Source organism: Camelus ferus, chromosome 35 (assembly GCF_009834535.1).
Source record: "Camelus ferus isolate YT-003-E chromosome 35, BCGSAC_Cfer_1.0, whole genome shotgun sequence".
In the NCBI taxonomy this organism is placed as follows: Eukaryota; Metazoa; Chordata; class Mammalia; order Artiodactyla; family Camelidae; genus Camelus; species Camelus ferus.
In genome coordinates, this window is record NC_045730.1 from 19,160,646 (window position 1) to 19,186,008 (window position 25,363).

Here is a 25,363-nt window from a genome sequence, read left to right on the forward strand (position 1 = left end):
CAGTTATACCAAAAATATGTTAAATACATGAGTAGTAACTGAAAGATACAGGAAGGAAAAATTAAGCTGTCTGGAAACATCCTGAAAAGGTTCACAGTGAAACAGGCCTTGTAGCCCTAATAAAAGTTTGACCACTTTGTTTGAATTCAGGGCTCTGTCGGCAATTGCTTTATGAAGAGCATTCCTGCAGCGGGGACAGTCGGGCAAGGAGGGCAGAGAGCAGGGTTGGGGAGACTTTCAAAATGAGGGAGATGTGAGCTGAGCACTGAAGAACCGGGTCAGTAGAAGTTACTCAGACGAATGGGTAACAGGCGTAAACGTGCATGGTGTGTGGACGTGCGTCAGAGCGGAAGAGACAGAAGCAGGAAGGGAAAATCTGAGTCAGTGAGCCACTTACTGTGCCTTGTCAGTGATGGCTGCAAATAGGCCCACAGGAACATGCAAAATGCTTAGAAACACGTTAGTATGGACTTCAGAAATGCAAGGTTTAGAATTTAGAACTTGTTAAATAATCAGTCTTGTGCTTTGAAGTATTCTGTTTTGCCATTCATAGTAAGCTTCTGGACTTGTTTAATTAGTTGCATTTGTAACCCTTGTTTTTACTTAATAGGAATTTCATCTTATGGCAAAATGAACAAGTGCTTTCTCTTTTGATCTAAATGTGTGACATTTGCCTTTGACTTATTTTTTAATTAAATGTTTAATTTTGAGATAATTATAGATTCACAAGCTATTCATAAGTAGTTTTTAGATTTGCAGACAGTTCAGAGAACCTGCCTACCTTTTACCCAGCTTCCCCTGGTGGTGACAGCCTGGAAACCTGTGGTGCAACCTCACAGCTGGGGCATCAGTGTTGCTGCAGGCGAGACGCAGAGCATCCTTCAAGCACAGGGCTCCCCGCCTGCCTGTGAACAGCCGCCCCACCCTTGACCCCTGGCAGCCCCTAATCTGCTCTCCATTTTTATAATTTTGTCATTTCACTAATGTTACATAAGTGGAATCATACAATGTGTAACCTTTTGTATTGGCTTTTTTTACTCATAATTTCTTGGACATTCATCAAAGTTGTCGCACATATCAGTAGTTTGTTCCTTTTTATTACTAATTAGTATTTTATGACTTAGTTTTTAGCTATATTTTGCCATTATTTGGAAAGCCGAAGTCTTGTTGCTCAGGAGTTTTTCTCGTGTGTGTATTTGCTTTGGGATTTAGACTGAGAGCAGAGCTTTGGGGCACCCTAGTCTTCCTGTAGTCGGCCCTGAAGGCTGATGAGAGAGAGAATCTTCTGGACTCGGAGACTCAGCTCCCTTACTCCTCCTGTGTCTCATAAATAGCTAGAAGTGAGGTCGGAACAGCCGCAGGGGAGTGCTGCTGGGCAGACACGTGGAGCAGCCCCGTCCGGGACACTGCCACACAGGGTGCTGGGTGACCAGGGAGCCGCCTGTCCCGGCAGCACCCCGCTCGCCTCCCAGCCCAGCCCCAGGGCCCTTGCTCGCTCGTCTGGGGCATTAGTGAGGCTGTAGCTGTAGGGCCAGAATCCCAGCCCCTAGCACGAGGGGGCAGATGGAGACTTCCCGCCTCTCAGTTGAGTGAGATAAGTGTGGGACCTGATTCTAAAGCACGGTAAACGCTCACCTGTGGAGCCCAGGTCTCATTCCAAGCAGAAATGAAGGGATGAAGAAGTGAATACATAATTGCATCGCATATAGTGTTTAAATTAGCTATAATAATACCTGTAAGCAGTAAAATTAGTAAGATCCAAAATACCATTTTAAACTTTAATATGAGTGCTGTCTCCACATTGGCAAGTCAGAACTCCGGCTCTTTGGATTTTCATTTGAGGAAAACTAGAGAACATGGATATGCAGTAATAATAACTGTATGACCGTCATGCAGTTACCCACGTGGCGCGCTGTGTATTATTTTAGTGTAAGTAAATGCTCTGGAGGAAGAGGGAAAAAAAGGATGTTAGAGACTTGCAGACACTTAGCCAGGGCTGGCGTTTATCCTGAAGTACGGTTAACGCTTGACCAGGGGCTGCTGACCTGTCCTCTTGCCGATGGCAAATGTAACATGAGGAATCTTCAGCAGAAGTCAGTCACTTCATTATCTCCCTTAGACAGTGTTCTCATGCTGATCTAAAGAGGTTTGTGCATATTTTAACTATTTTTCACATAGTGATTGTCTTTAAGGAGTAATATAAAAGTTAATGAGTAAAGAATATCCACCGAATAAATCTACCCAGTAATCACAGGCACTTAAAGAAATACGTGCTTTAATGTGAGCACAGATTTTACTTGATTAGTGCTCTGTTTCTCAATTCAATTATCAAATTTAGGGCAAATCTAAGTCAAGATTTTTGACTGACATATTCAATAGGATTTGATTGGGGTGCAGATAATGACCCAGTGTTTTAGTATGACTGTAAGTGTTCTGATCATAGTTATGGTATAGACTCTGCAAGCGGTTTTTAACTTCTTATCTTTCATATGTAGATAGTTTCTTAATAAGCTATTATAATAAATAAAATGTACCTAAATATATAAAGCGTACTTCCTGCTTGCCTAAATACTGTGCACGTGGACTCTGACCTCTTGTGTATACACACCACAGTCAGCTCACTACAGACAGGTAGGCAGCAGAGATGGATAATGGACACCCAGAAATGTTCATTATTGTCACTTACTGTGACCACTTACTACTGCTGATCAGTGGTTAGAGTAAGAAAAGAGTGAAAGAGAAAGGTGGGTGCTCCGGGCGACTGGGCTTGGGGTCCAGCGTGCACTCTGTGTCTGGGGCTCTGTCTGGCTCTCCACGCCGGGGTGCAGGGGACGGTGGGTTTTAGAGCTGTTTGGACCTGCATTCAGGTGCCACTCCCACCACCCAGTAGCTCTGTGTCCTTGGGCAGGTTGCCTAACCTCTTTGAGCCTCATGTTTTGGTGGTTAAAAAAAAAAGATTTATAAAACAGGTAGTCATGCAGGTTAAAGGAAGTTATGAAGCATCCGGCACAGTGCCTAGCACACAGAAATCTGTGCTTTGGGGGAGAAATGTAAAAAGGAATCCTACTGTCCATAGGTAGGGCTCTCCTAGAAAAATGGGAGAGTCCTTGTGTGCTTACCATTCTAACATACGTATAATCCCAGAATTAGATGTAAACATTCACTTGTTTTGCTTCTCTAAAATATCTTTATGAGTTTTGTAAAATTACCTGCTTAATTTCTCTAAAAAGCTTTACCTTACTAGGACACATTACTGTACTTATAAAAGGGGGAAAAAATCCAAAGCAAATATAATCTGAAAGTTTCCAGATTTCTAGAAGTTAAAATGTTGGTGACAGGTGGATCTGTTTTAAGCCTGCGTTCTTTGATTCCAGCAGGAAAGGAAGGACAAGAAACCCTGGGGCCTGAAGCTCGGGCAGATGAAGTGGGACACACAGGTACTCTCTCTCGTGTCTTTGCACAAGGGCCTTGTGTCGCTGGTGTTCGCATTTGCGAGTCCTGAATTCAGTCTATTCCCTCCTCTTCTATCTTGCCCTCCTTAAATGTTTAAGTATCTAGGCATACGGTACACTATACGAAAACTTAGATGTTTATACTCTTTAAATACAGTGTGAGATTACAGATGCATGTAATACGGTAGATTTTCCATCCATCAGGATGACAAGTATAATCTACAGATAATCCCCAAAATAAGTGTTTAAATGATCATTTAAACTTCCATCAAAATTTTTTTACCATAGATATAGAAATACAGATCTAAATATTTTGAGTTTCGTTATTAGTTACCAGGATCTACATCGAATTGCCCACAAGACAGAAAGCAGAAGAGAGAAGAGTAAGCAAATGCCCTGGGTTATCTGTAAACCAGGAGACGGTCCTGAATGGGGGTGGGCTGCACAAACGAGTCGCAGCGAACAAGAGAATAAAAACGTTTTCTTGTAATTCTGCGATTGAAAAAGGCCAAAATGAAGTTGAATTATAGTAAACAAGGAAATCTGCTTCTAGGTGACTAAAAGTACATACTCCCTGAGACTTAAGGCTTTTCCTCTAAGTGGATTCAGATCAGATTTAAGAAGCAAAAGAGTGAAGTGCAAAACCTAAACCCGTGTCTTGCCTGTGATGGTGCCAGACACTTCCTCTTGTGTCTCGTGAGTCAGCCAGAGCTCATAAATGTAAACTTCAAAAGTAAATGCCAAATTAGTAAAACATTTCCTCAAAATACTGTACTTAAAAGTATCATATTTTGTATATTCAGTCGTAGATTAGATATTTCTGTCATATAGTTTTAGTTAAATTTTCTGTTTTTCTTCTCTTCTTTAGTTTAACATTTTCTTCACAGTACATTTTAGGAATATTCCACAGAACCTTATAAATTATATTTTGTTGTTGTGAGATGAGTACGTTTCATAGTAATGTGTCAAAAGTAGATTTTCACCTGTAATACAGGCATCAGTGCTGCCGTGCTTGTCAGTCAGTTCTACAAAACAAAGGGTAACTGGAGGTACAGTCCCGATGAACTGAATAATAACGGAATATGTGATCATGTACAGGGCCTGCAGCCTAAGATTCTGTGTTCTGCCTTCAACCTGGTTGTGTTGAGCTTGCGTGAATAATGTGTTCAGGTATGCTTGTCAGCAAATATTTGTCTGGCTAACTGACACAGTCTATAAAATATTTAAACTGGATATTTGTTATTAGTAAAACAGTATGAATGAACACCAAGGAATGCTGTTTTATTACTCTCGTATTTAATGTTAAAATTTGATGACACATTACCAGAGTTACAGAAGATTGTTTTGCCCTTTTAGGCAACATGCCATCAAAAAAGCCATTCCCAGTTCCACGTTTACAGTGTTTTTACCTCGCAGTTTGCTCTTCACCACGAAAATGAATGAATTCTTTCAGTTTTGAGCGCTAAGTAAGACATAATTTCCACCCCCTCCACCCCGGCAGGGTCACAGCTGGAAGGGAGAGTAACTTGGTATCAGCCAGAGTCGCCCCTGACTCGAGGGTCCCCACCCACAGGAAGGTGGTCCCTCTGCGCCGTCTCCCTGGAACGTGGGGAGAGAGGGCCAAGCAGACATTGAATAAAGCCCTGATCAGCACAGGTTCCAGCAGAGGAGGACAGAATCAGACGTCTGCGCCTTCCAAGCAGCTACACTGTTAAATTATGCTTAGCCTTTGCTATTGTCACTTCCTTGATGTCTCAGGAGTAATGTGCTGATGGTAACAGAACTGTGGGACAGAGGCCACCATCACCAGCTCAGGACTTTGCCAGGGCCTTTCTGTAGCTGACTTCCTCCCGCAGCTTGTGACCTGAGGAGCACTGTCGTCATGGCTTAGTATTCAGAGAGTGGAAGATTGTCCCCAGATGTCCTTTGTTCCTCTGAGGACCCCTTGTTCATATGGCTAATCCTTGTACAGAGTTTCAAAACTGGGGGAGAAAGGCAGGGAGAAGGCTCAGGCCACTTTACTCTGATGGAAGTGAGACACTGACAGCTAGATAAAAATCCTAGTCTTTATATTAAACGTTTGTCTCTCTGAGCTTGCTTCCTCTAATTTGTGATAAAAACCCTCTAATTCTACACTTGGATAAATTACTATAGTCGTGTGATTCTGTGCTTGGACAGTTATCTCTGAGTGGCACATCTGAAAGAAAACCAGGTTTTCACTATATGCTTCTGTGTATTTGCTCACCTCCCTCATATTTAAACACCGAAGTTTAGGAATTTTGATCAGGAATTTTGCTTTATAATTGACCTTTTCACAGCGCGCACTTCCCACGCTTTAACTTTTATGGGCCGAACTGCAGGCTTTCCCATCTTAGCTTGAGATTGGCCTGGTAAATGCAGGTTCGTGGAGGCAGTGTGCTTTAGTTGGAAAGAGCCCAGAGTTTGCTACTGAACATTAATGCTGAATCGCCTGCTCGAGTCATTGTTCACCTTGTAGGGCTGCTTTGAGGGAACTAGGTCACAATTACGTGGCACTCAGCGTGCGCGGGTCCGGGGCTAAGCGCACACTGTGTTAATTCATGTAACCCTTACAGCCCCCGAGAGGTCCTGTTACTGTTACAACACACTGATTGTGTGTTGCCTCACAAGCTTCTGATGGGCAGACACAGTTTTTCATGCCAAGTGCAAGCCCAGCGGACCCGTGAAAGGTGCAGGCCCACTTACACGCGGACGCTGCCCGTGGCGACACTGCAGCGCATGCAGTCGGCGGCTGGCTGAGCCCCAGGGAGCGGGGCCGCCGGCCTGCGGGCTCCACCTGGCTTTCACTGCGCGGGAGGGGGGGTGGGGGGTCGGCGCCCCTCCCCCACGCGTTGTTCAAGGGTCAGCTGTAGCGACGGCCTAATTTCTGGGATATTAAAAATGACATTTTTAACATCCCTCTTACATTTGAAATCCATACCAGTTTAATACCAATTCATTTTTAAAATATGACTAAGCTCTTCTTTAAGAGTCAGAAATGGTACATCGTACTGTCTACTCCATGAACTCATTTCTCCATTCTGCATAGCACATAGAATTTGATGCTAACATAGTGTGTATTTCCCTGCTTGAAGGTATTTTGATCAACTATCATTTCTTTGCAAGAAAAACGTAAATAAACTGTAATTTGTTTCTCTTTAGTTTCCAGGGACCATATGGCTTTTAAGATTAAGAAAAAATTATGGATTGATTTATCCTATAATTATTAATACTACACAATTGATCACAATATACAAATTTTAATAAATACAGTTGACCCTTGAACCACACAGGGGTTGGGGCCCCTACTCTCTACACAGTCAGAATCCTCGTACAACTTACAGTCAGCCCCTGGGATACACGGCTCCTCTGTGTACGGGCCTCCCCGTCCAGCCATGGACCAGCCGCGGACCGTGTTGTGCTACAGTATTACTATAGAAAAAACCCTCGTGTAAGTGGACCCTTCAGTTCAAACCTGTGTTTTCAAGGGTCAACTAAATCTTAAAGAAAAATGTTACTGGACATGAGATCAAAGTAGCTGAAGTATTCCTCAGTTAGCTCATGTATCAACAGTTTAATATAACTTATTCCAGAAGAAAAAGTGTTCCGCATTGTTTCTGTTTTTTGTTTAGCTCTGAGATAACCTTTTTCTCATAAATAAGATGAAATACATTTTTCTTATAAATAATTTATTCAGTACTTTACTTATCTTTAGAATTATATTCAAAGAGTTAATGGTTTTCAGCTAATAAGATTATTTTTAATGTCTTGTCAACTGACACTTCTATTAAATTCTCTTTCATTTTTGCTGAAAGCAAAAATCCAGAGCCACCTAATTTGCTCAAGGATTTGTTTCCCAGTCACCAGAACCATTCACTCCCTCAGTTCCTGGGACATACCAGAAAGTTTTACTGATACCTCCTTAGCAAAGGACCAAGGATGCCTGTTTTGGCTCTTTTTTCCCCTCATTTAGAGGCACCTTGTCTAACAAGTTCAGAACTGGTTGGGGATATTGAAATCTTGCTAATTTCAGTACCTTTTGTCAGTACACTTTTTATAAAAATTCTTTTATCTTAACATGTGAACTAACTATATTTTGATCAACACTTTAGAGCAATAAACTTAGTTCATTCAGTTTCTGGAAAATTTGCACCTAAGAACCTTACAAACCAAACCAGTTGTCACTGTTGTACCAATCAGCCAAATCAGACTTTCTGTCAGAAAAAAAGTGTGTGTCCATCTTTCTAATTCAAGTAAATGTGTTGATACACATTTTGAGGAATTTTATAAAAAGTTTTTCTATGAAGAATATATAAATTATAAATAATGAGGAATATGTGAAGTATAAATACAATTTTAAATAGATTATTCAATATGAGATTAAGATTATTTAGATCTAATTTTTTTTAAGTTATAAAAATCTGTCTCCAGATGAATACCTTTACTTATTGAATATGCAAGATTCGTGTATGAAATACAGACTATGTATATAATTCTGAAAAATGTATACTATTTAAAACATCAATATTCCACCACCTAGTTTTATATATATAAAACTATATATATGTAACTATATATATAATTACTAGGCTATAGAAAATATAAACATTTTAAAAGTGGAGACTTTAGTTGAAATAAATACTTTATAATATAATATGATAAAAAATATTTTTGAGTGTCTTGTCAAATCTGCATAGAAGCGATTAAGAAATGACATAAAATATAAATTTCATTCGTGAGTTTAATCTAGTTTAGCCTGAATATTTGAAGTTGCTGTGAGCAGACTCAGTGACACAGACCTGGACTGTCCCAGCCATTCAGAAACGCTGACTGTTGGAGCTCACGACATATCCTAGGAGGAAGTTTTGAGAGACTCTGATTTGCTCTCACCAGGCTCCTGAAGAGCAGTGACATTTTTTAATAATAATTCGGGAGTGAGTCAGGCGAGGTCATCGAAGGAAAATGACCTCAGTCCCTCCGGCCGCACCATACCGCTGACTTCACAGCGTGTCAGGGGGGCAGAGCATCCCCACCTCAGCTGCAGGGTAGACATCCATGTGAACAGGAAAGGCTGGGAGCCTGCAGAGCTCGTGCGTTGCCTTGACCCACCTGTAAGGAGGGTTTTCCCCAGTCAGTATTTTGAATCTTTGTCCTTCGGCAGCCTGGAGGCTTTTCCAGTCCAGGGCAGTGCGCTGTGTCAGCATAATGGTGGGAGGGAGGGCTAGGCCTCTTCTTTCTTTAAGTTAGAGCAGAGGACTGTGAGCCCGCGGAGGGAAAGCACGAAAACCCTCGTGCATCAGTCCTGCCCTGCGACTCAGCAGCACGGAGCTGTCTCCTCAAAGCGAAGACGCGCCTTCGTCCTCGGAACCTCCCAGCTCCAGGGGGAAACGCCTCTCCTCAGCCCCGCCCTTTCACACTTACTGAGGCAGAGGTACCGAAACAGCCCTGCTACTATCTGAATACCAGTGGGGAGAGGAAGTGGTTGCATCAGTTTGATGCTCTTTGACTCCCATTAGAAATCATTCTAACTATTAAAGCTGTTATTGCATAACAGCTTCAGAGTGGTTCGTCATTCAGACACTGGTTCCGATCTCAAGAACAGCTCTAAGTAATAGGGTGCGGTAGGTTGCTAGAAAGCACTGAGGTTTGAGAACTAAGTCTTTCTCTTTTCCTTCTTTCATTGCTTTCTCATCGAGAAACTAAGAATTCAGCCAGCCTTCCCTGTGTCTTGTTCATGAGTAAAATGGAATAGAAGAACAACTTGAAAGCTTAAAAGGGATATTGTGAAAACGTCAAGACTTTTTTATAATACTTTAAATTTCTGAAAACAGACATCTTAATAGATTACAATAGAATGGGTAAATTTTGTTTTTAATAGTCAATAAATATTTCCTGCAAATTCAAGAACAATCTTGTATTCTCGCAAGATTATTTAGAAGAATGATGTAACAACTTGGCAGTGAAATCGCTGTTTATGAAGGATGCATTTCTTTTAGTAAAAGATGACGAATGCGACTCAGATGCAGAGAATGAACAAAACCACGACCCTAATGTTGAGGAGTTCCTGCAGCAACAAGACACTGCTGTCATCTACCCCGAGGCGCCGGAGGAGGACCAGAGGCAGGGGACGCCTGAGGCCAGCGGCCACGATGACAACGGTAACTGGAGCTTCTCGGTCGCTCTGTTTCCATCTCTAAAGGATTATTACTTCCATCCCTCCATGTGCGAGCCCACTCTGCTGCAGGGAACATCTTTGAAAACCAGAATATATTGCAGGTGGCTGTAGACAGTGATCTCTTTTATTGAAGTACCATCAGTTACAGTGGGTCAATTTTTGGTGTCCAGCACAATGTCCCAGTCATGCATATGAGAGTGATCTCTTTAACCAGTGGACCCTTGTCCGTGGTAACAGTATAGGGTTATATTAGTGGCATCTTGGGTGTGTGGTGTGATGCCACTGCATGGGAAATGCTTAGAACTGTGCCTGGATGTGGATCTCCATTCACTTACACATCAGCAAGTAGCAGGGACAGAATTCAGGATGATCCTTTCTGCCCCTTGATTCTTCCACTGTGCTTCTTGCAAGAGAAGCATGGTTGTCTGGTTCAAAATGTACCAATTTGGAGACACATGGTTTCTCTGTATCTACTTTAGTCCACTCTGCTGCGAACAGCCAGTGTATAAAGAGTGGTAAATGTAGTAATAGTGTGCCCGTGCAAAAGTAGGCTGTCATTCTGCCTTCCGTGCGCTAGAAACAGATGCAAATAGCATGCAGATATTCCTGTAAGAAATTTTATGCAGTATTTGTACCAAGAACTAGGAAGTTACTTGGAATGTCTGAGGATACTTGAAATATTAAGATCCTAAAACTAGGTTGGTTTTTCCAAGGTTCCCAGTTACATGGACAGATCTAGCTTAATACTCAAATAATTGATTTTTTTAAAGACTTTTCTAGCACAGCTTTAGGTTTACAACAAAATTGTGTGGAGGTACAGAGATACCCCACATACACTTCTGCTCACACACACACATGGCCTCCCTGTTACCAACATCCCTCAGCAGATGGTACTTTTTTGGCCAAGGATGAACCTACATGGACACGTCATTATCACCCGAAGTTCACTCTCAGTGTTGTACACTCTGTGGGTTTGGACAAGTGTGTGATGATGTGAGGACGTCGTTATGATGCACACAGGACATTTTCACTGCCCTGGAAATCCCGTGTGCTCTACGTGTTCATCCTTCCTCCCCTCCCCTCACCCTGGCAGCCACTCACATTTCTATGTCTCCATAGTTTTGTCTTCTCCAGAATGTCTTATAGTTGGGACCACACAGCATGTAGCCTTTTCACATTGGCTTCTTTCACATAGTCATAGGCATTGACGTTTCCTCCATGTCTTTGCATGGGTTGATAACTCAGTTCTTTTAATTGCTGAGTAACATTCCATTGTCTGGATGTAGCATATTTTATTTATCCATTCACCTACTGAAGGACATCTTGGCTGCTTCTGAGTTTTGGCAATTAGAAATAAAGCTACTATAAACATTCATATACAGATTTTTGTCTGGACATAAGTTTTCAGCTCCTTTGGGTAGATACCAAGGACCACAATTGCTGGATCATATGGTAAGAGTGCACTTAGTTCTAGAAGAAACTGCCAGACTGTCTTCCAGGGTGGCTGTAGCATTTTGCATTCCCACCAGCAGTGAATGAGTTCCTGCTGCTCCACATCCTCACCCACATTTTCTGTTGTCAGCATCCCAAGTTTTGGCCATTCTAATAGTGCGTAGTGGTGTCTCATTTTAATTTGCATTTCTCTGATGCAGTGTTATGTGCGGCATCTTTTCATACTTATTTGCCATCGGTATATCTTCTTTTATGAGATGTCAAAGCCTTTGGACCATTTTTTAATCCAATTATTTGATTTCTTATTGTTGAGTTTAAGAATTCTTTGTATAAATTTTGGATAACAGTCCTTTCTCAGATGTGTCGTTTGCAAATATTTTTCCCAGCCTGTGGCTTGTCTTCTAATTCTCTTGTTGCTGTCTCTCACAGAGCAGAACATTTTCATCTAACAAAGTCCACTTATTACTTGTTTCATGGCTCATGCCTTTGGTATCTGAGCAGGCATTACCATATCCAAGGTCATACAGGTTTTCTCCTGTTATCTTTCATGAGTCTTACAGTTTCATACTTTACAGTTAAGTCTGTAATCCATTTTGAGTTAATTTTTGTGAAGGGTGTAAGGTCTGTGTTTACATTCAGTTTTTGTATGTGGATGTCCAGCTTGTTGAAAAGCCAGCCTGTGCGCTTTTGTCAAAGATGAGCTGACTGTACTTGTGGGGATCTCCGTCCAGGCTCTCTGTTCGGTCCCACTGATCCACTTGTCTGTTCTCTCACCAGCACCACACTGTCTTGATTTCTGCAGCTTTACCGCAGGTGAGCCTTGGAGTCAAGCAGTGTCCGTCTCCAGCTTCATTCTTCACCTTCAGCCTCATGTTGCCTCTTCTGGGACTTTTGCCTTAAACTTTAGAATGTTTGTCAATTTCCATAAAGTAACTTGCCTGGGATTGCTTTGAATCTATAGATCAATCTGGGAAGAACTGACATCTTGACAGTATCATGTCTTCTTATTCGTGAACATGGACTATCTCTCTATTTAGTTTTTTAATTTTCTTCATCAGAGTTCTGCAGTTTTCTTCAAATAAATCTTATACACATTTTGTTAGATTTATGCCAAAGTATTTCAACATTTTGGTGCTAAGGTAAATGGTATTGTATCAATCGACTTTTAAAATTTTGAAGGAATTTGAGGAGGATGGTACAGAAAACAAAACAGATTCCATTGCAGAGAGTCAGCTGTACCTTCCTTAAATCAGGAATCAGCTAAGGAAACGAGCAGAAAGGGAAGTTTCACTCCAGAACAGTTAGGATTTCTGTAACTAATCTGGTGACAGAGGAGACAGAAGTAGGGTACCCTAGAATTGTTCCTCCAGTGTGGCAAGAGGACACATTTCTGAAGACGATAGGTGACTACCCCTGGGGACGCTGCCTTTCAGCCTCACACCCCGTGGATCTACTTGCGGGTCGGCAGTCTGAGGAACTGGCTTTGTGATCCCGTAGGGCCTTACTGTTTCTACTTTTGTTTCTTGGCAGTTTAGTTCTCTTAAAGAAGATATGTGTGACATTCCACCTGAAGAAGCAATAGCTCACAATAAATATGAAAGAGAAATAGAAAATTTAAAAATACATTTGTGTATATATGTAAAATTTTTATGTAACAAAGCAGCTTTCAAAAAGCCTCAGTGAAAGAAAATAATGGAAACTAAAGCAGTGTTCCACTGCACAGATCAAATAAGGTTAAACTTTATAAAGTTCATTACTACAGATCCGTGCAGTAAAATCCCATAAAAACTGGGGCCCCAATTGTTCTGCATTAGTAAAATATTTGAATCACACCACGTTTTTAGAAGTTCAGGTGTTCGTTACTTTCAGGTGTGTGATACAGTTTAATTGCTGGTCCGGTGTTTCACAGTAGGCATTCTTCCCACCAGCAACACCTGTTTACATGTAAGCAGTGTTTGTCTTCAGAAGCGCTCAAGTTTTTAATGTTTTAATAGAATAAACATGACATCCTGCACTTCATAAGTTGTAAACAGGGAAACTTTTCCCCAACAGATTGATTTATCACAAATTCTGGTTCAGTGGGGAACAAATCAAGGGTTGTTTTTTTTAATAGGTTTTATATCAAGTAATACTTAGTCTGAAATGGTATGCTACCTACTAAATGAAGTTTAAGATACAGAAATTTAAAATGGTTTTCAAATAAGTATATTCATGGTCACAGATACATTCAAAAACTGGCCAGACATAGTTGGTTTTTTAGTAGTATTGAATTGCTACCGTAAGTTTATTATAGGAATTCTAAAAAGAAACATTTTTCCCTTATATGACAAACTTTCATTCCTAAAAAAAAAGTTTTTAAAAAAACAATAACCCAGTATTTTTAAAACAGAAACAAAAATTTTAACTTTTAACCTGTTTATTCTATAAGTTATTATGTCATATATTTAGATTTATTTTTCACTGTTTTATGTTATTGGCCTAAAGGAATAAATACCTATCTCATATGTGAGAGAACATTCAGTAGATATTGATTTATGAAAATAATAACCTGCTGTTAAACTATGAGAACTGTGTCATTTTACAGAATTATTGGTATTGTTTATTACTGAGAAGGATTAATCATGGAGGCAAGGAAGGAAACAGAATGTGATGTGAGCAACTGGCTCTCTGACCCAGGAGGATAAGCGCCTTGAGTAACGGAAGTCACAGTGATCGTGGTGCCGATAACCAGACACCTGCCGCGGTGGACTCTGGCTGCAGCCGCTGGGGCCAACTGAAATCGATGGGGCGGACAGGCAGTCCTGGCAAGGGCAGTGTCCCAGATGTTGATTTCCGACTTGCCTGTACAAATAGGAAATTGATCCTAGACAAAACAGAACGTGATTTCCCCCTAAAATTTCCTCACATGGCTAATCCAGTCCCAAAGAAGTGGGTCATGTTAGTCATCACCAACAGAGAACGCTCTGGTTCCCGTTGCCTTGCCAGTGATGACAAAGGCTGCCAACTTAAACCTGGGGGTCTTGGTGGTTTGATTTTACCATACGTTTGATCCATTTTTCAGTGCATTTAGCCACGAAGAGTCAGGTGCTCAGCCAGTTATTTACAGGCTAGTCCTGGAGTAAGACATTTAATTTATATGGACTTGAATTTCAATAATGGTAACACAACATATGAAAACGAATATACGTATGCATATGCATGACTGGGACATTGTGCTTGTACACCAGGGATTGACACATTGTAATTGACTGTACTTCAATTTAAAAAAAATAATGGTAACACATGTTTATGAAGCATTTGGAGATTGTTATGCAATTTTGTTTGGTACTCCGTTTTTCTGTAAGACATTCAAAATGAAGGTAGAGATATTTACAGTAAGATGTTACTTTGAAGAAATCAAATATGGTAATCTACTTTTAAATGATACTGATGGCCAAAGTAGTACTACATTTTAGGACTGTCAGCGATGGTTCCACATGTAAAAAATATAGTTCATTTCATGAGCTCCAGTGTATCCATAATGGTCTTATTTTCTGAAAGCTACAGTAATAGTCGTCCATATAGAACTATACAGAAAATGTGTCAGTGTGTCTCAAGAGGGAAGGGACACAAAAAATCATGCATAGGACATTAGTGGGTCCACCTGCTGGCGTCCAGTGCCCCGTATCCCCAACTCCAACCCAGCACCACACCCCTTTGGTCTGAACTCGGTCATACGGCCACACCTTCGGCAAGAGAGTCTTGGAAACGTAGTCTAACTGTGTGCTACTTACTCTCAGACGACAGTGACTGTAGTGTCACTTCCACATTTGGAAGAATGAACACACGGTAATCATGATGCCGTTGCCTCTGCAGACAGCCTCTGTTAAAGTGTGCACCCTTCCACAGGTGTGCATTTACCAGTGGCCCCCGCATTCTGACTTCACTTTTGTTTTCTTTGTCTACTTGACCATATGCAAGGGAGGAATTATGTTCTAGTGAAAGAGACACGGACCTCAGAGTCAGACAGCACACGTTGCCTCCTGACTTCATCGTTTACTGAGTGTGTGACTCTGGAGTTATTTAACCTTTTCTGAACCTCATATTTCCTCTTTGTAAAACAGAAAGGCACATCAGTGTGTTGTTTTCAGGGTCAAATACGTAGTGTTACGTCTGGCAGGTCGCAGAGGGACTCAGTGGTAGCTTTGGTAATACTTTGTGACTGTTTTAAATTTAAAATGTACGGTCTTTCTTTTCCAGGAACACCAGATGCGTTTTCCCAGTTACTCACCTGCCCATACTGTGACAGAGGATATAAACGCTTCACCTCTCTGAAAGAACACATTAAGTACCGCCATGAGAAGAATGAGGACAACTTCAGCTGCTCCGTGTGCAGTTACACCTTCGCGTACAGAACCCAACTTGAACGTCACATGACATCACATAAGTCAGGACGAGATCAGGTAAGTGCCGAGACTCGCAGGTCGCCAGCTGCCAGCTGGAGAGCTCACCCCTCTGCCGCAGGCATGGGTTTTAACAGACTTAAAATTACGGGCCTATACAGACAGTGTTTTGTCTGCAGCCTTATAAAAATGGAAGTGAGTATTTGAATTGTCTGGTCGTTTCCAAGTGGAAAAGCACGTGTGAATGTTATTTTAGAGGGAACTGAGTTGTTTTCCAGGTAAGTTCCCTTTCATCTAGACTTAATTATTTTGCTTCTACCATAGAAATACTTCTCTTAAGTTTAGAACTGGATTCCAAGATGGAGTCTACTAGAATGCTGAGTGTAGGAAAAATAAATACAGGGTACGTAAACCGCACAACTCATTACTGACCAGACTGAGAAGCAAAGCAGATACTAAGAGTTTAATTTTCTGTGAACCAGTGCCTGTGCTCAGGTTAGTTACTGTGGGTTTTTTCCCCACAGTAGGGAAGGGGAAGTTGCCTCTAAGAATTAAAGTTCAGATTCTAAACCATTTTTAATCTGAAGGCTCACTTTTCATCTGGTTTATTCTGCTTCTAAGTCACTTTGCCTCAATTTCTAGACATAGAAACCAAGGCTATCCTGTAAGGGTAAGTTACATTGAAATTGTTGGCTCTGGACTTAAGGACTAAAGTCAAAGAATTTTGTCTATTGTCCTTTTATAATGTCCTGATAAGTATAATCAAATTAATATCTGCTTAATTCTCAATTTAAAAATCAAATAAGTATTCAGCTGTGCAGGGTACATTAAGGCATGTGTTGTGACTGGGGCGCGTGTCCGGTTTCTCACATCAAAGGGCGTGAACACGTACACGCCTGAGTGCATGAGAACTCCGCTGTGCGCGCCCGGGTCACACGTCCGGCAGAGAACACACAGGTCACATACCCCTTCCCTGTGATGGCTAAACCAAGAACCAAACAGAAAAACTATCACAGAAACAGAACGATACGAGGGTCAGCCTGTCCTCTCAGGACCCTGGCAGCAACACTCACGAAATAGAGAAGGGGGTGTGGGAGGGTGGCAGCCAGGGAGCCAGGGGCCCTCGCTTTTCTCGGGTAGGAGGTTGGGTCTGGGAAGGGCACCTGGAGTGGGAGCGAGTCCCGGGGGGAGGAGGAGGCTGGCATAGAGGGTACTGCTGGGACAGACACCATCTCTCCTTGTCAGGATGAGACCGGCGTGCTCCAGCGCCCTGGTGTCCCCACGTGGCCACAGGACAGGTGACTTTGGGGGGCAGACCCATCCTGCAGCTGCTGCCCCCACGGCCTCTATGCTGGGGGCCCTCGTGCAAGGAAGGGTCTTCAGAGGACACTGGGACTGCTGGGGATGGCCTGAGGTGCCATTCTCAGCACACATGGTGAGCTGTCTGAGGACCACAGAGACCACTCTGGTGGTGGTCTTTCTGATGGTGCAGAGGTGATGGCTTCTATGTGTGAAGTGTGACCAGACAGACCAGGGTCAGAAAGGAGCGGTGATGAGCGTGTGGCCCGGTAACGTGAGGGCACAGAACTGGGAGGTCTTGGGAACAACCTATGTTATGAGGCCGCAAACAAAAGGGGGGCATGTCTGCCTGGCTGGCCTTGGAAAATCATGCTGTGACCTCATGATAAGCCGCATCTTAATTAATTTATTCATTCAACAGAGCAGGCGGGGGGCGGGGGGAGTGACAGGGAAGCCTTTGAAAGATACTGAAGTTCATATTCTATTTTTAAGGCGGCACTGGGGTGGGGTGTGGTCAAGACCTCCTGGAAGCAGGAGACCATTTGGAGGCTGTTGCTCTAACCCAGGCCAGAGGTGGGTGGTGGGTCAGACATCACACAGGAGGACTCGTGGGTTCAGGAGGGCTTGCTGATGGCTTGGCTCCAGATCTAAGCTGAAGAGGGGGATCCAGGATCACCCCAAAGTTAAGACCTGAGCAGCAGTCAAATACATGAGGGTGTTACTCACAAAGGTAAGACACTGGAGGAGGAGCTGGTCTTCAGGAGAGAAATGAAGGGCTCAGGGTTCATCATGTTCACAGGTCCTGTCGCTTTCCCATTGGGAATGTCAAGGGAGCAGTCGGCTGCCAGAGTCTGGAGCTGAGGGGAGAGGTGTCTAGAGAAATTTGGGAGTTGTCACCATACATCAGGTTTCAGACCCGCAGGTTTGGGTGAAGCAGAGCCTGACAGAGGAGGTGCTCATTCTCTCTCCTTCTCTCTCTGTCATGATGAAAGGGAGGGAGGGTGCAGCTGGGGAGAGCCTGGAGCAAGCAGAACCAGACGTGAACCTTTGAAAGGCGGGTGGAATCCTAACAGTCATACAGATGAAGCCAAGAAGTAAGGGATGGTGCAAACCAAAGGGGCGAAGAGCAGCCTGTGTGCCAGAGACGGAGCCTCGCCCGGTGACGCAGGCGTGCACCTGCTCGAGAGAAGGGGCGAGGAGTGAGCCGGACGCTCGGGCACTGTCCGCTGGAGTCACAGCTCATAGTCTGTATTCAGGGCTTCATGAGAATCCTCTGGAAACTGATGGGCAGAGTTTATTGAATAATTCAGTTCAAGCAGTGCTTTCGTAAGATTAATAAAGAGTGGAGAATATACTTGAAATATTTAAAAGTGGAGATTTGAGAAAGCAGAGAGAAGGCTATTACAATCATCCATATTAGGAAGGACTTTTTACATCACAAGACTAAGGCACATTTTGGAAAAATCAAACATATCAGAGACAGGATAAAGTGCTGAAAAGGCTCAGCCCTCTCTTCTCTTCGAGAGACCTGGTTCTTCTCTTTAGTTCTTGACCTCGGTTTTTTTACCTGCAGATTAGAGTGCAGGCAAGACCATCTCTCGTTCCTAGTGAAGTATGTATTATTTTTGTTAAATGCTATATTGTTTAATGGAGTGATTCTGATCATTTAAATTAGAAAGTGGAGACTTTTCTTTATGTCAAAATTCTGTTGTCACTATCACCCTCCTTTCTGGTAATATTCCAAGTGTTTGAGTTTTGTGACTGCTATAATCTGAGGCCTTTAAGAAACAAAAGAATCACCAAAACATTACTTTTTAGCAGATTGGATGTTCTTTATGTCTGAAGGTTTTTTGCCTTATGAATAAAATACCAATTCTTTCTTACAGAGACATGTGACGCAGTCTGGGGGTAATCGTAAATTCAAGTGCACTGAATGTGGAAAAGCTTTCAAATACAAACACCATCTAAAAGAACACTTAAGAATCCACAGTGGTAAATATCTGTTTTCTTTGTACACCTTGAATATCATAGCAATTATGGTAATAAGTTAATATAACATGTGATCTACACACATGATTAGAAACTCTTTTTTTTTTAGGCGAAAGACTAATCTGGAGAAGTTTTCTGCTTATAAATGGTATTTTATCGGGATCTTAATCTTTGACTTAAGTCTGTCGAGTTAATACGACATACTCCAAATTTCCTAATCAGAATGCAGCATGTTTTATAACAAGACGTACAACCTAAAAACACTTGAGCTTTCTGATGAATGTCAGTTTTATTGGTTCTTTCGCAGTTAACAAGGGAGAAAAACAGGGTCCAGAGGTACAGTGTGCACAAGGAAATGAGGAGAAGGAGGAGAGGCGGACTCCAGATGGGACAGGGGCGGGTGCTGGAGAGCCAGGAGAGGAGGGAGCTGCAGCCTGGCCGGGGAGGAGGGAAGGAGCGCCCGCATCTCACCATCCTGCCCCGTCCCTTCATTGTCTACATCATCACTGATAAAATGACTGTTACTGCCTGGTCAAAGTCCTCTGTTTTAGAAACTTAGAAACGAGAGGGCTCTGTTTGCATTCCTCTAGAGGCTCCACTTCCTCGAAAGCGATCAAAAAAAATAAGTAGCATCCCACGCTGCACTGTGAACTCTGTTCCTGGTTAATTGTGATGTGTCGAGATTTACAAAACTGATGAAAAGGAACTGTTAGCTAATGAGTGGGAAATCATGGGCGTCTGCACATTGCTTACTTTGTGAAAAGTCTTCTTTTGACGGTTAGATTCGCAAACAACATCCTGCAGAAAAGAGGACGGTTGATGGCTTTGTGAGGGCTGGCTGGTGAGGTTTGTATGTTATTTTCGAGCTGCATTTCTAGATGTTGTGCAGAATTCTCATCGAGGGCTAAAGAATGTTAAAGTTACCACTCAACATACAAATCCATTTTTTATTTTTACACATTAATGTTTCTGGAGAGTGAGGCTGTCTTCTGGAGCTGCTGCCAGACCTGTTCCTTAGCTCCTGTGCTGTGGAACAGTCTTCCTCAATAATACGTATATATTTTATTTTATTTTATTTTATTTTATTTTATTTTAACATTTTTATTGATTTATAATCATTTTACAATGTTGTGTCAAATTCCAGTGTTCAGCACAATTTTTCAGTTATTCATGGACATATACACACTCATTGTCACATTTTTTTCTCTGTGAGTTATCATAACATTTTGTGTTTATTTCCCTGTGCTATACAGTGTAGTCTATTCTACAATTTTGAAATCCCAGTCTATCCCTTCCCACCCTCCACCCCCCTGGTAACCACAAGTCTGTATTCTCTGTCTGTGAGTCTATTTCTGTCCTTTATTTACGCTTTGTTTTTGTTTGTTTGTTTTTGTTTTTGTTTTTGTTTTTTAGATTCCACATATGAGCGATTTCATATGGTATTTTTCTTTCTCTTTCTGGCTTACTTCACTTAGAATGACATTCTCCAGGAGCATCCATGTTGCTGCAAATGGCATTATGTTGTCGGTTTTTATGGCTGAGTAGTATTCCATTGTATAAATATACCACATCTTCTTTATCCAGTCACCTGTTGATGGACATTTAGGCTGTTTCCATGTTTTGGCTATTGTAAATAGTGCTGCTATGAACATTGGGGTTCAGGTGTCATCCTGAAGTAGATTTCCTTCTGGATACAAGCCCAGGAGTGGGATTCCTGGGTCATATGGTAAGTCTATTCCTAGTCTTTTGAGGAATCTCCACACTGTTTTCCGTAGTGGCTGCACCAAACTGCATTCCCACCAGCAGTGTAGGAGGGTTCCCCTTTCTCCACAGCCTCTCCAGCATTTGTCATTTGTGGACTTTTGAATGGTGGCCATTCTGACTGGTGTGAGGTGATACCTCATTGTAGTTTTGATTTGCATTTCTCTGATAATTAGTGATATTGAGCATTTTTTCATGTGCTTTTTGATCATTTGTATGTCTTCCTTGGAGAATTGTTTGTTTAGGTCTTCTGCCCATTTTTGGATTGGGTTGTTTATTTTTTTCTTATTGAGTCGTATGAGCTGCTTATATATTCTGGAGATCAAGCCTTTGTCAGTTTCACTTGCAAAAATTTTCTCCCATTCCGTAGGTTTTCTTCTTGTTTTATTTCTGGTTTCCTTTGCTGTGCAGAAGCTTGTAAGTTTCATTAGGTCCCATTTGTTTATTCTTGCTTTTATTTCTTCTAGGAGAAAATTTTTGGGATGTATGTCAGATAATGTTTTGCCTATGTTTTCCTCTAGGAGGTTTATTGTATCTTGTCTTATGTTTAAGTCTTTAATCCATTTTGAGTTGATTTTTGTATATGGTGTAAGGGAGTGTTCTAGCTTCATTGTTTTACATGCTGCTGTCCAGTTTTCCCAACACCATTTGCTGAAGAGCCTGTCTTTATTCCAATGTATATTCTTGCCTCCTTTGTCAAAGATGAGTTGACCAAAAGTTTGTGGGTTCACTTCTGGGCTCTCTATTCTGTTCCATTGGTCTATATCTCTGTTTTGGTACCAATACCATGCTGTCTTGATGACTGTAGCTCTATAGTATTGTCTGAAGTCTGGGAGAGTTATTCCTCCAGCCTCTTTCTTTCTCTTCAGTAATGCTTTGGCAATTCTAGGTCTTTGATGGTTCCATATGAATTTTATTATGATTTTTTCTAGTTCTGTGAAATATGTCCTGGGTAATTTGATAGGGATTGCATTAAATCTGTAGATTGCCTTGGGCAGTGTGACCATTTTAACAATATTGATTCTTCCAATCCTAGAGCATGGAATATCTTTCCATTTTTTAAAGTCTTCTTTAATTTCCTTCATCAATGGTTTATAGTTTTCTGTGTATAATTCTTTCACCTCCTTGGTTAGATTTATTCCCAGATATTTTATTACTTTGGGTGCTATTTTAAAGGGGATTGTTTCTTTACTTTCTTCTTCTGTTGATTTATCATTAGTGTAAAGAAATGCAACTGATTTTTGAACGTTAATTTTGTAACCTGCTACCTTGCTGAATTCTTCAATCAGCTCTAGTAGCTTTTGTGTGGACCTTTTAGGGTTTTCTATATATAGTAACATGTCATCAGCATATAATGACACTTTTACCTCTTCTTTTCCAATTTGGATCCCTTTTATTTCTTTCTCTTGCCTGACTGCTGTGGCTAGGACTTCCAGGACTATGTTGAATAGGAGTGGTGATAGTGGGCATCCTTGTCTTGTCCCAGATTTTAGTGGGAAGCTTTTGAGTTTTTCACCGTTGAGTACTATGCTGGCTGTAGGTTTGTCATATATAGCTTTTATTATGTTGAGATATGTTCCCTCTATACCCACTTTGGTGAGAGTTTTTATCATAAATGGGTGTTGAATTTTATCAAATGCTTTTTCTGCATCTATTGAGATGATCATGTGGTTTTTGTCCTTTCTCTTGTTGATGTGATGTATTACACTGATTGATTTGCGTATGTTGAACCAGCCTTGTGTCCCTGGGATGAACCCCACTTGGTCATGATGTATAATCTTTTTTATGTGTTGTTGGATTCTATTTGCTAAAATTTTGGTGAGGATTTTGGCGTCTATGTTCATCAGTGATATTGGCCTATAATTCTCTTTTTTCGTAGTGTCTTTGCCTGGTTTTGGTATCAGGGTGATGGTGGCTTCATAGAATGAGTTTGGGAGTATTCCCTCCTTTTCGATCGTCTGGAAGAGTTTGAGAAGGACTGGTATGAGTTCTTCTTTGTATGTTTGGTAGAATTCCCCGGTGAAGCCGTCCGGTCCTGGACTTCTATTTGTAGGGAGGTTTTTAATTGCTATTTCTATTTCCTTTCTAGTGATCGGATTGTTCAAGTGTTCAGATTCTTCTTGATTCAGTTTTGGTGGACAGTATGTTTCCAGAAACTTGTCCATCTCCTCTAGGTTATCCAGTTTGGTTCCATATAGTTTTTCATAATATTCTCGTATGATATTCTGTATTTCTATTTTGTTTGTTGTAATTTCTCCATTTTCCTTTCTTATTTTGCTAATTTGTGCTCTCTCTTTTTCTTCTTTGTGAGTTTGGCCAGAGGTTTGTCGATTTTATTTACTTTTTCAAAAAGCCAGCTTTTGGTTTGGTTGATTTTTTTTATGGTCTTGTTAATCTCTATTGTTTTTAATTCCTCTCTGATCTTTATTATTTCCTTCCTTCTGCTGCTTTTTGGGGCTTTTTGTTCTTCTTTTTCTAATTCATTCAGGTGGTGGGTTAAATTGTTTATTTGAGATTGTTCTTCTTTTTTGAGGAAGGCCTGTATCGCTATAAACTTCCCTCTTAGCACTGCCTTTGCTGTGTCCCATAGGTTTTGAGTGGTTGTGCTTTCATTATCATTTGTCTCAAGGTATTTTTTAATTTCAGCTTTGATTTCCTCATTGATCCATTGCTTTTTCAGTAACATATTGTTTAATCTCCATGCAATAATACGTATATATTTTAAATATAAATAGATACTTTTTTCCCTCCCGTACCACAGTCCTCTTTTTTTCCCTACCAGTTTTATTTAGTTACAATTGACATAGAGCACTTTATAAGTTTAAGGTGTACAGCACAGTGATTTGACTTACATATGTCATGAAATGATTATCACAGTAAGTTTAGTGAACAGCCAACATTTCATACAGATGCAAAATTAAATAGAAAAAAATTTTCCTTGTGATGAGAACTCAGGATTTACTCAGGATTAGCTTTCATATAATGTACAGCAGTGTTAATTACACTTTTCATGCTGTACATCACACACCTAGTACTTACCTATCTTATAATTACAAGTTTGTACCTTTTGACCAACTTCATCCAAACCCCCCCCTCTGGAAACCACAAGTCTGATCTCTTTTTCTGACTTACATCACTGTGCTAGTTCCAGTTACATATCATACTCAGTCAGTCTTCCTACACATTTCGAGATGATCATCACAGTTGGTCTAATTACAATATATGTCACATACAAAGGTATTACAGAGTTATTGACTGTATTCCCCACACTGTACATTTCACACCAATTTCTCATTTATTTTGCATCTGGAAGTTGGAACCTCTTAATCTCCCTCACCTCTTTCTTTCCTCCCTCCACCCTCTCCCCTCTGGAAACCACCTGTTAGTTTCTGTTCTGTTTGTTCATTTTTCAGACTCCACATACCAGTGAAATCATACAGTATCTGTCTTTGTCTGACTTATTTCACTTAGCATAGTACCCCTGAGGTCCATCCATGTTGTCGCAAATGTCAACATTTCTTTTTTTTTGACTGAGTAACATCCCATGACGTAATATATATATGTTATATACACACACCACACCTTTATCCATTTATCTATTGATGGACACTTAGGTTGCTTCCTTATCTTGGCTATTGTGAATAATGCTGCAGTGAATGTAGGGGTACATATGTCTTTTCTAATTAGTGGTTTCATTTTCTTAGGATCAATACCCAGAACTGGGATTGCTGGATTGTAAGGTGGCTCTGTTTTTAATTTGTTGAGAAATCTCCGTACTGTTTTGCATAGTGGCTGCACCAATCTGCGTTCCCCCCAGCAGTGGCCTAGGGTTCCCTTTTCTCAACATCCTTACCAACATTTTTTATCTATTGTCTTTTTTGTCATAGCCATTCTGACAGGTGTGTGGTGATATCTCATTGTGGTTTTAATTTGTGTTTCCCTGACAATTAGTGATGCTGAGCATCTTTTCACGTGCCTGTTGGCCGTCTGTGTGTCTTTTTTGGAAAAGATCCTGTGCGTATTTTTAATTGGGTTTTTTCTTTTGATTCTGAGGTGTGTGAGTTCATTGTATATTTTGCATACCGACCACGTATGGGTTATATCACTTGAAGAATATCTTCTCCCATTCAGTAGGTGGCTTTTTTATTTTGTTCAGAGTTTTCTTCTCTGCACAAAAGCTTTTTAGTTTGATGTAGTCCCATTTGTTTGTTTTTGTTTTCCTTTCCTAAGGAGACAGATCCATAAAAATATTACTAAGGTTGATGTCAAAGAGCTTACTGTCTGTTTTCTTCTACAAGTTTTATGGTTTCAGGTCTTACATTTAAGTCTTTAGTCCATTTTGAATTTGGTTTTGTGCATTGTGGGAGCAAGTAGTCTAGTTTGATTCTTTTGTGTGCAGCTGACCAGTTGTCTCAACATCATTTATTAAAGAGGCCATCCTTTCCGCCAGCGTATATTCTTGCCTCCTTTGTCGTAAATTAACTGCCCATGTAAGTGCAGATTCATTTCTGGGATCTCTGTTCCGTTCCATTGATCTGTGAGTCTATTTTTGTGCCAGTGACATACTGTTTTGATGACTGTAGCTTTGTAGTGTGGTTTGAAATCAGGGCATGTGATACCTACAGATTTGTTCTTCTTTCTAGATTGTTTTGGCTATTCAGCATCTTTTGTGTTTCCATACAGATTCTAGAGTTACTCATTCTGGTTCTGTGAAATAGTCAGTTGCTGGAAAAAGCACAGCTCTTCCTGGTACTAAGTCCACAGAGAAAGTTGTTCCTTGAAGCAACATTAAGAGGAAAGAGCAAAATATAATTTACATCATCCTCAGAAATGGC

The 25,363-nt window shown here is 41.1% G+C and overlaps 1 protein-coding gene across 5 annotated transcripts in view; it reads left to right on the forward strand.

Moving 5' to 3' along the window:
- The window catches only part of ZEB1 (zinc finger E-box binding homeobox 1), a 170,081-nt gene that overhangs the window by 135,934 nt on the left and 8,784 nt on the right, over positions 1 to 25,363 (forward strand). For 2 of the 5 annotated variants that reach the window (XM_032473686.1, XM_032473689.1), the window contains exons 3-6: positions 3,375 to 3,437; positions 9,467 to 9,628; positions 15,337 to 15,539; positions 18,665 to 18,770. In XM_032473686.1, coding sequence (XP_032329577.1) covers positions 3,375 to 3,437; positions 9,467 to 9,628; positions 15,337 to 15,539; positions 18,665 to 18,770 — 534 coding nt within the window. The remainder of the gene's footprint in view (positions 1 to 3,374; positions 3,438 to 9,466; positions 9,629 to 15,336; positions 15,540 to 18,664; positions 18,771 to 25,363) is intronic. The other 3 variants (XM_032473688.1, XM_032473690.1, XM_032473691.1) reach the window with 3 other exon arrangements.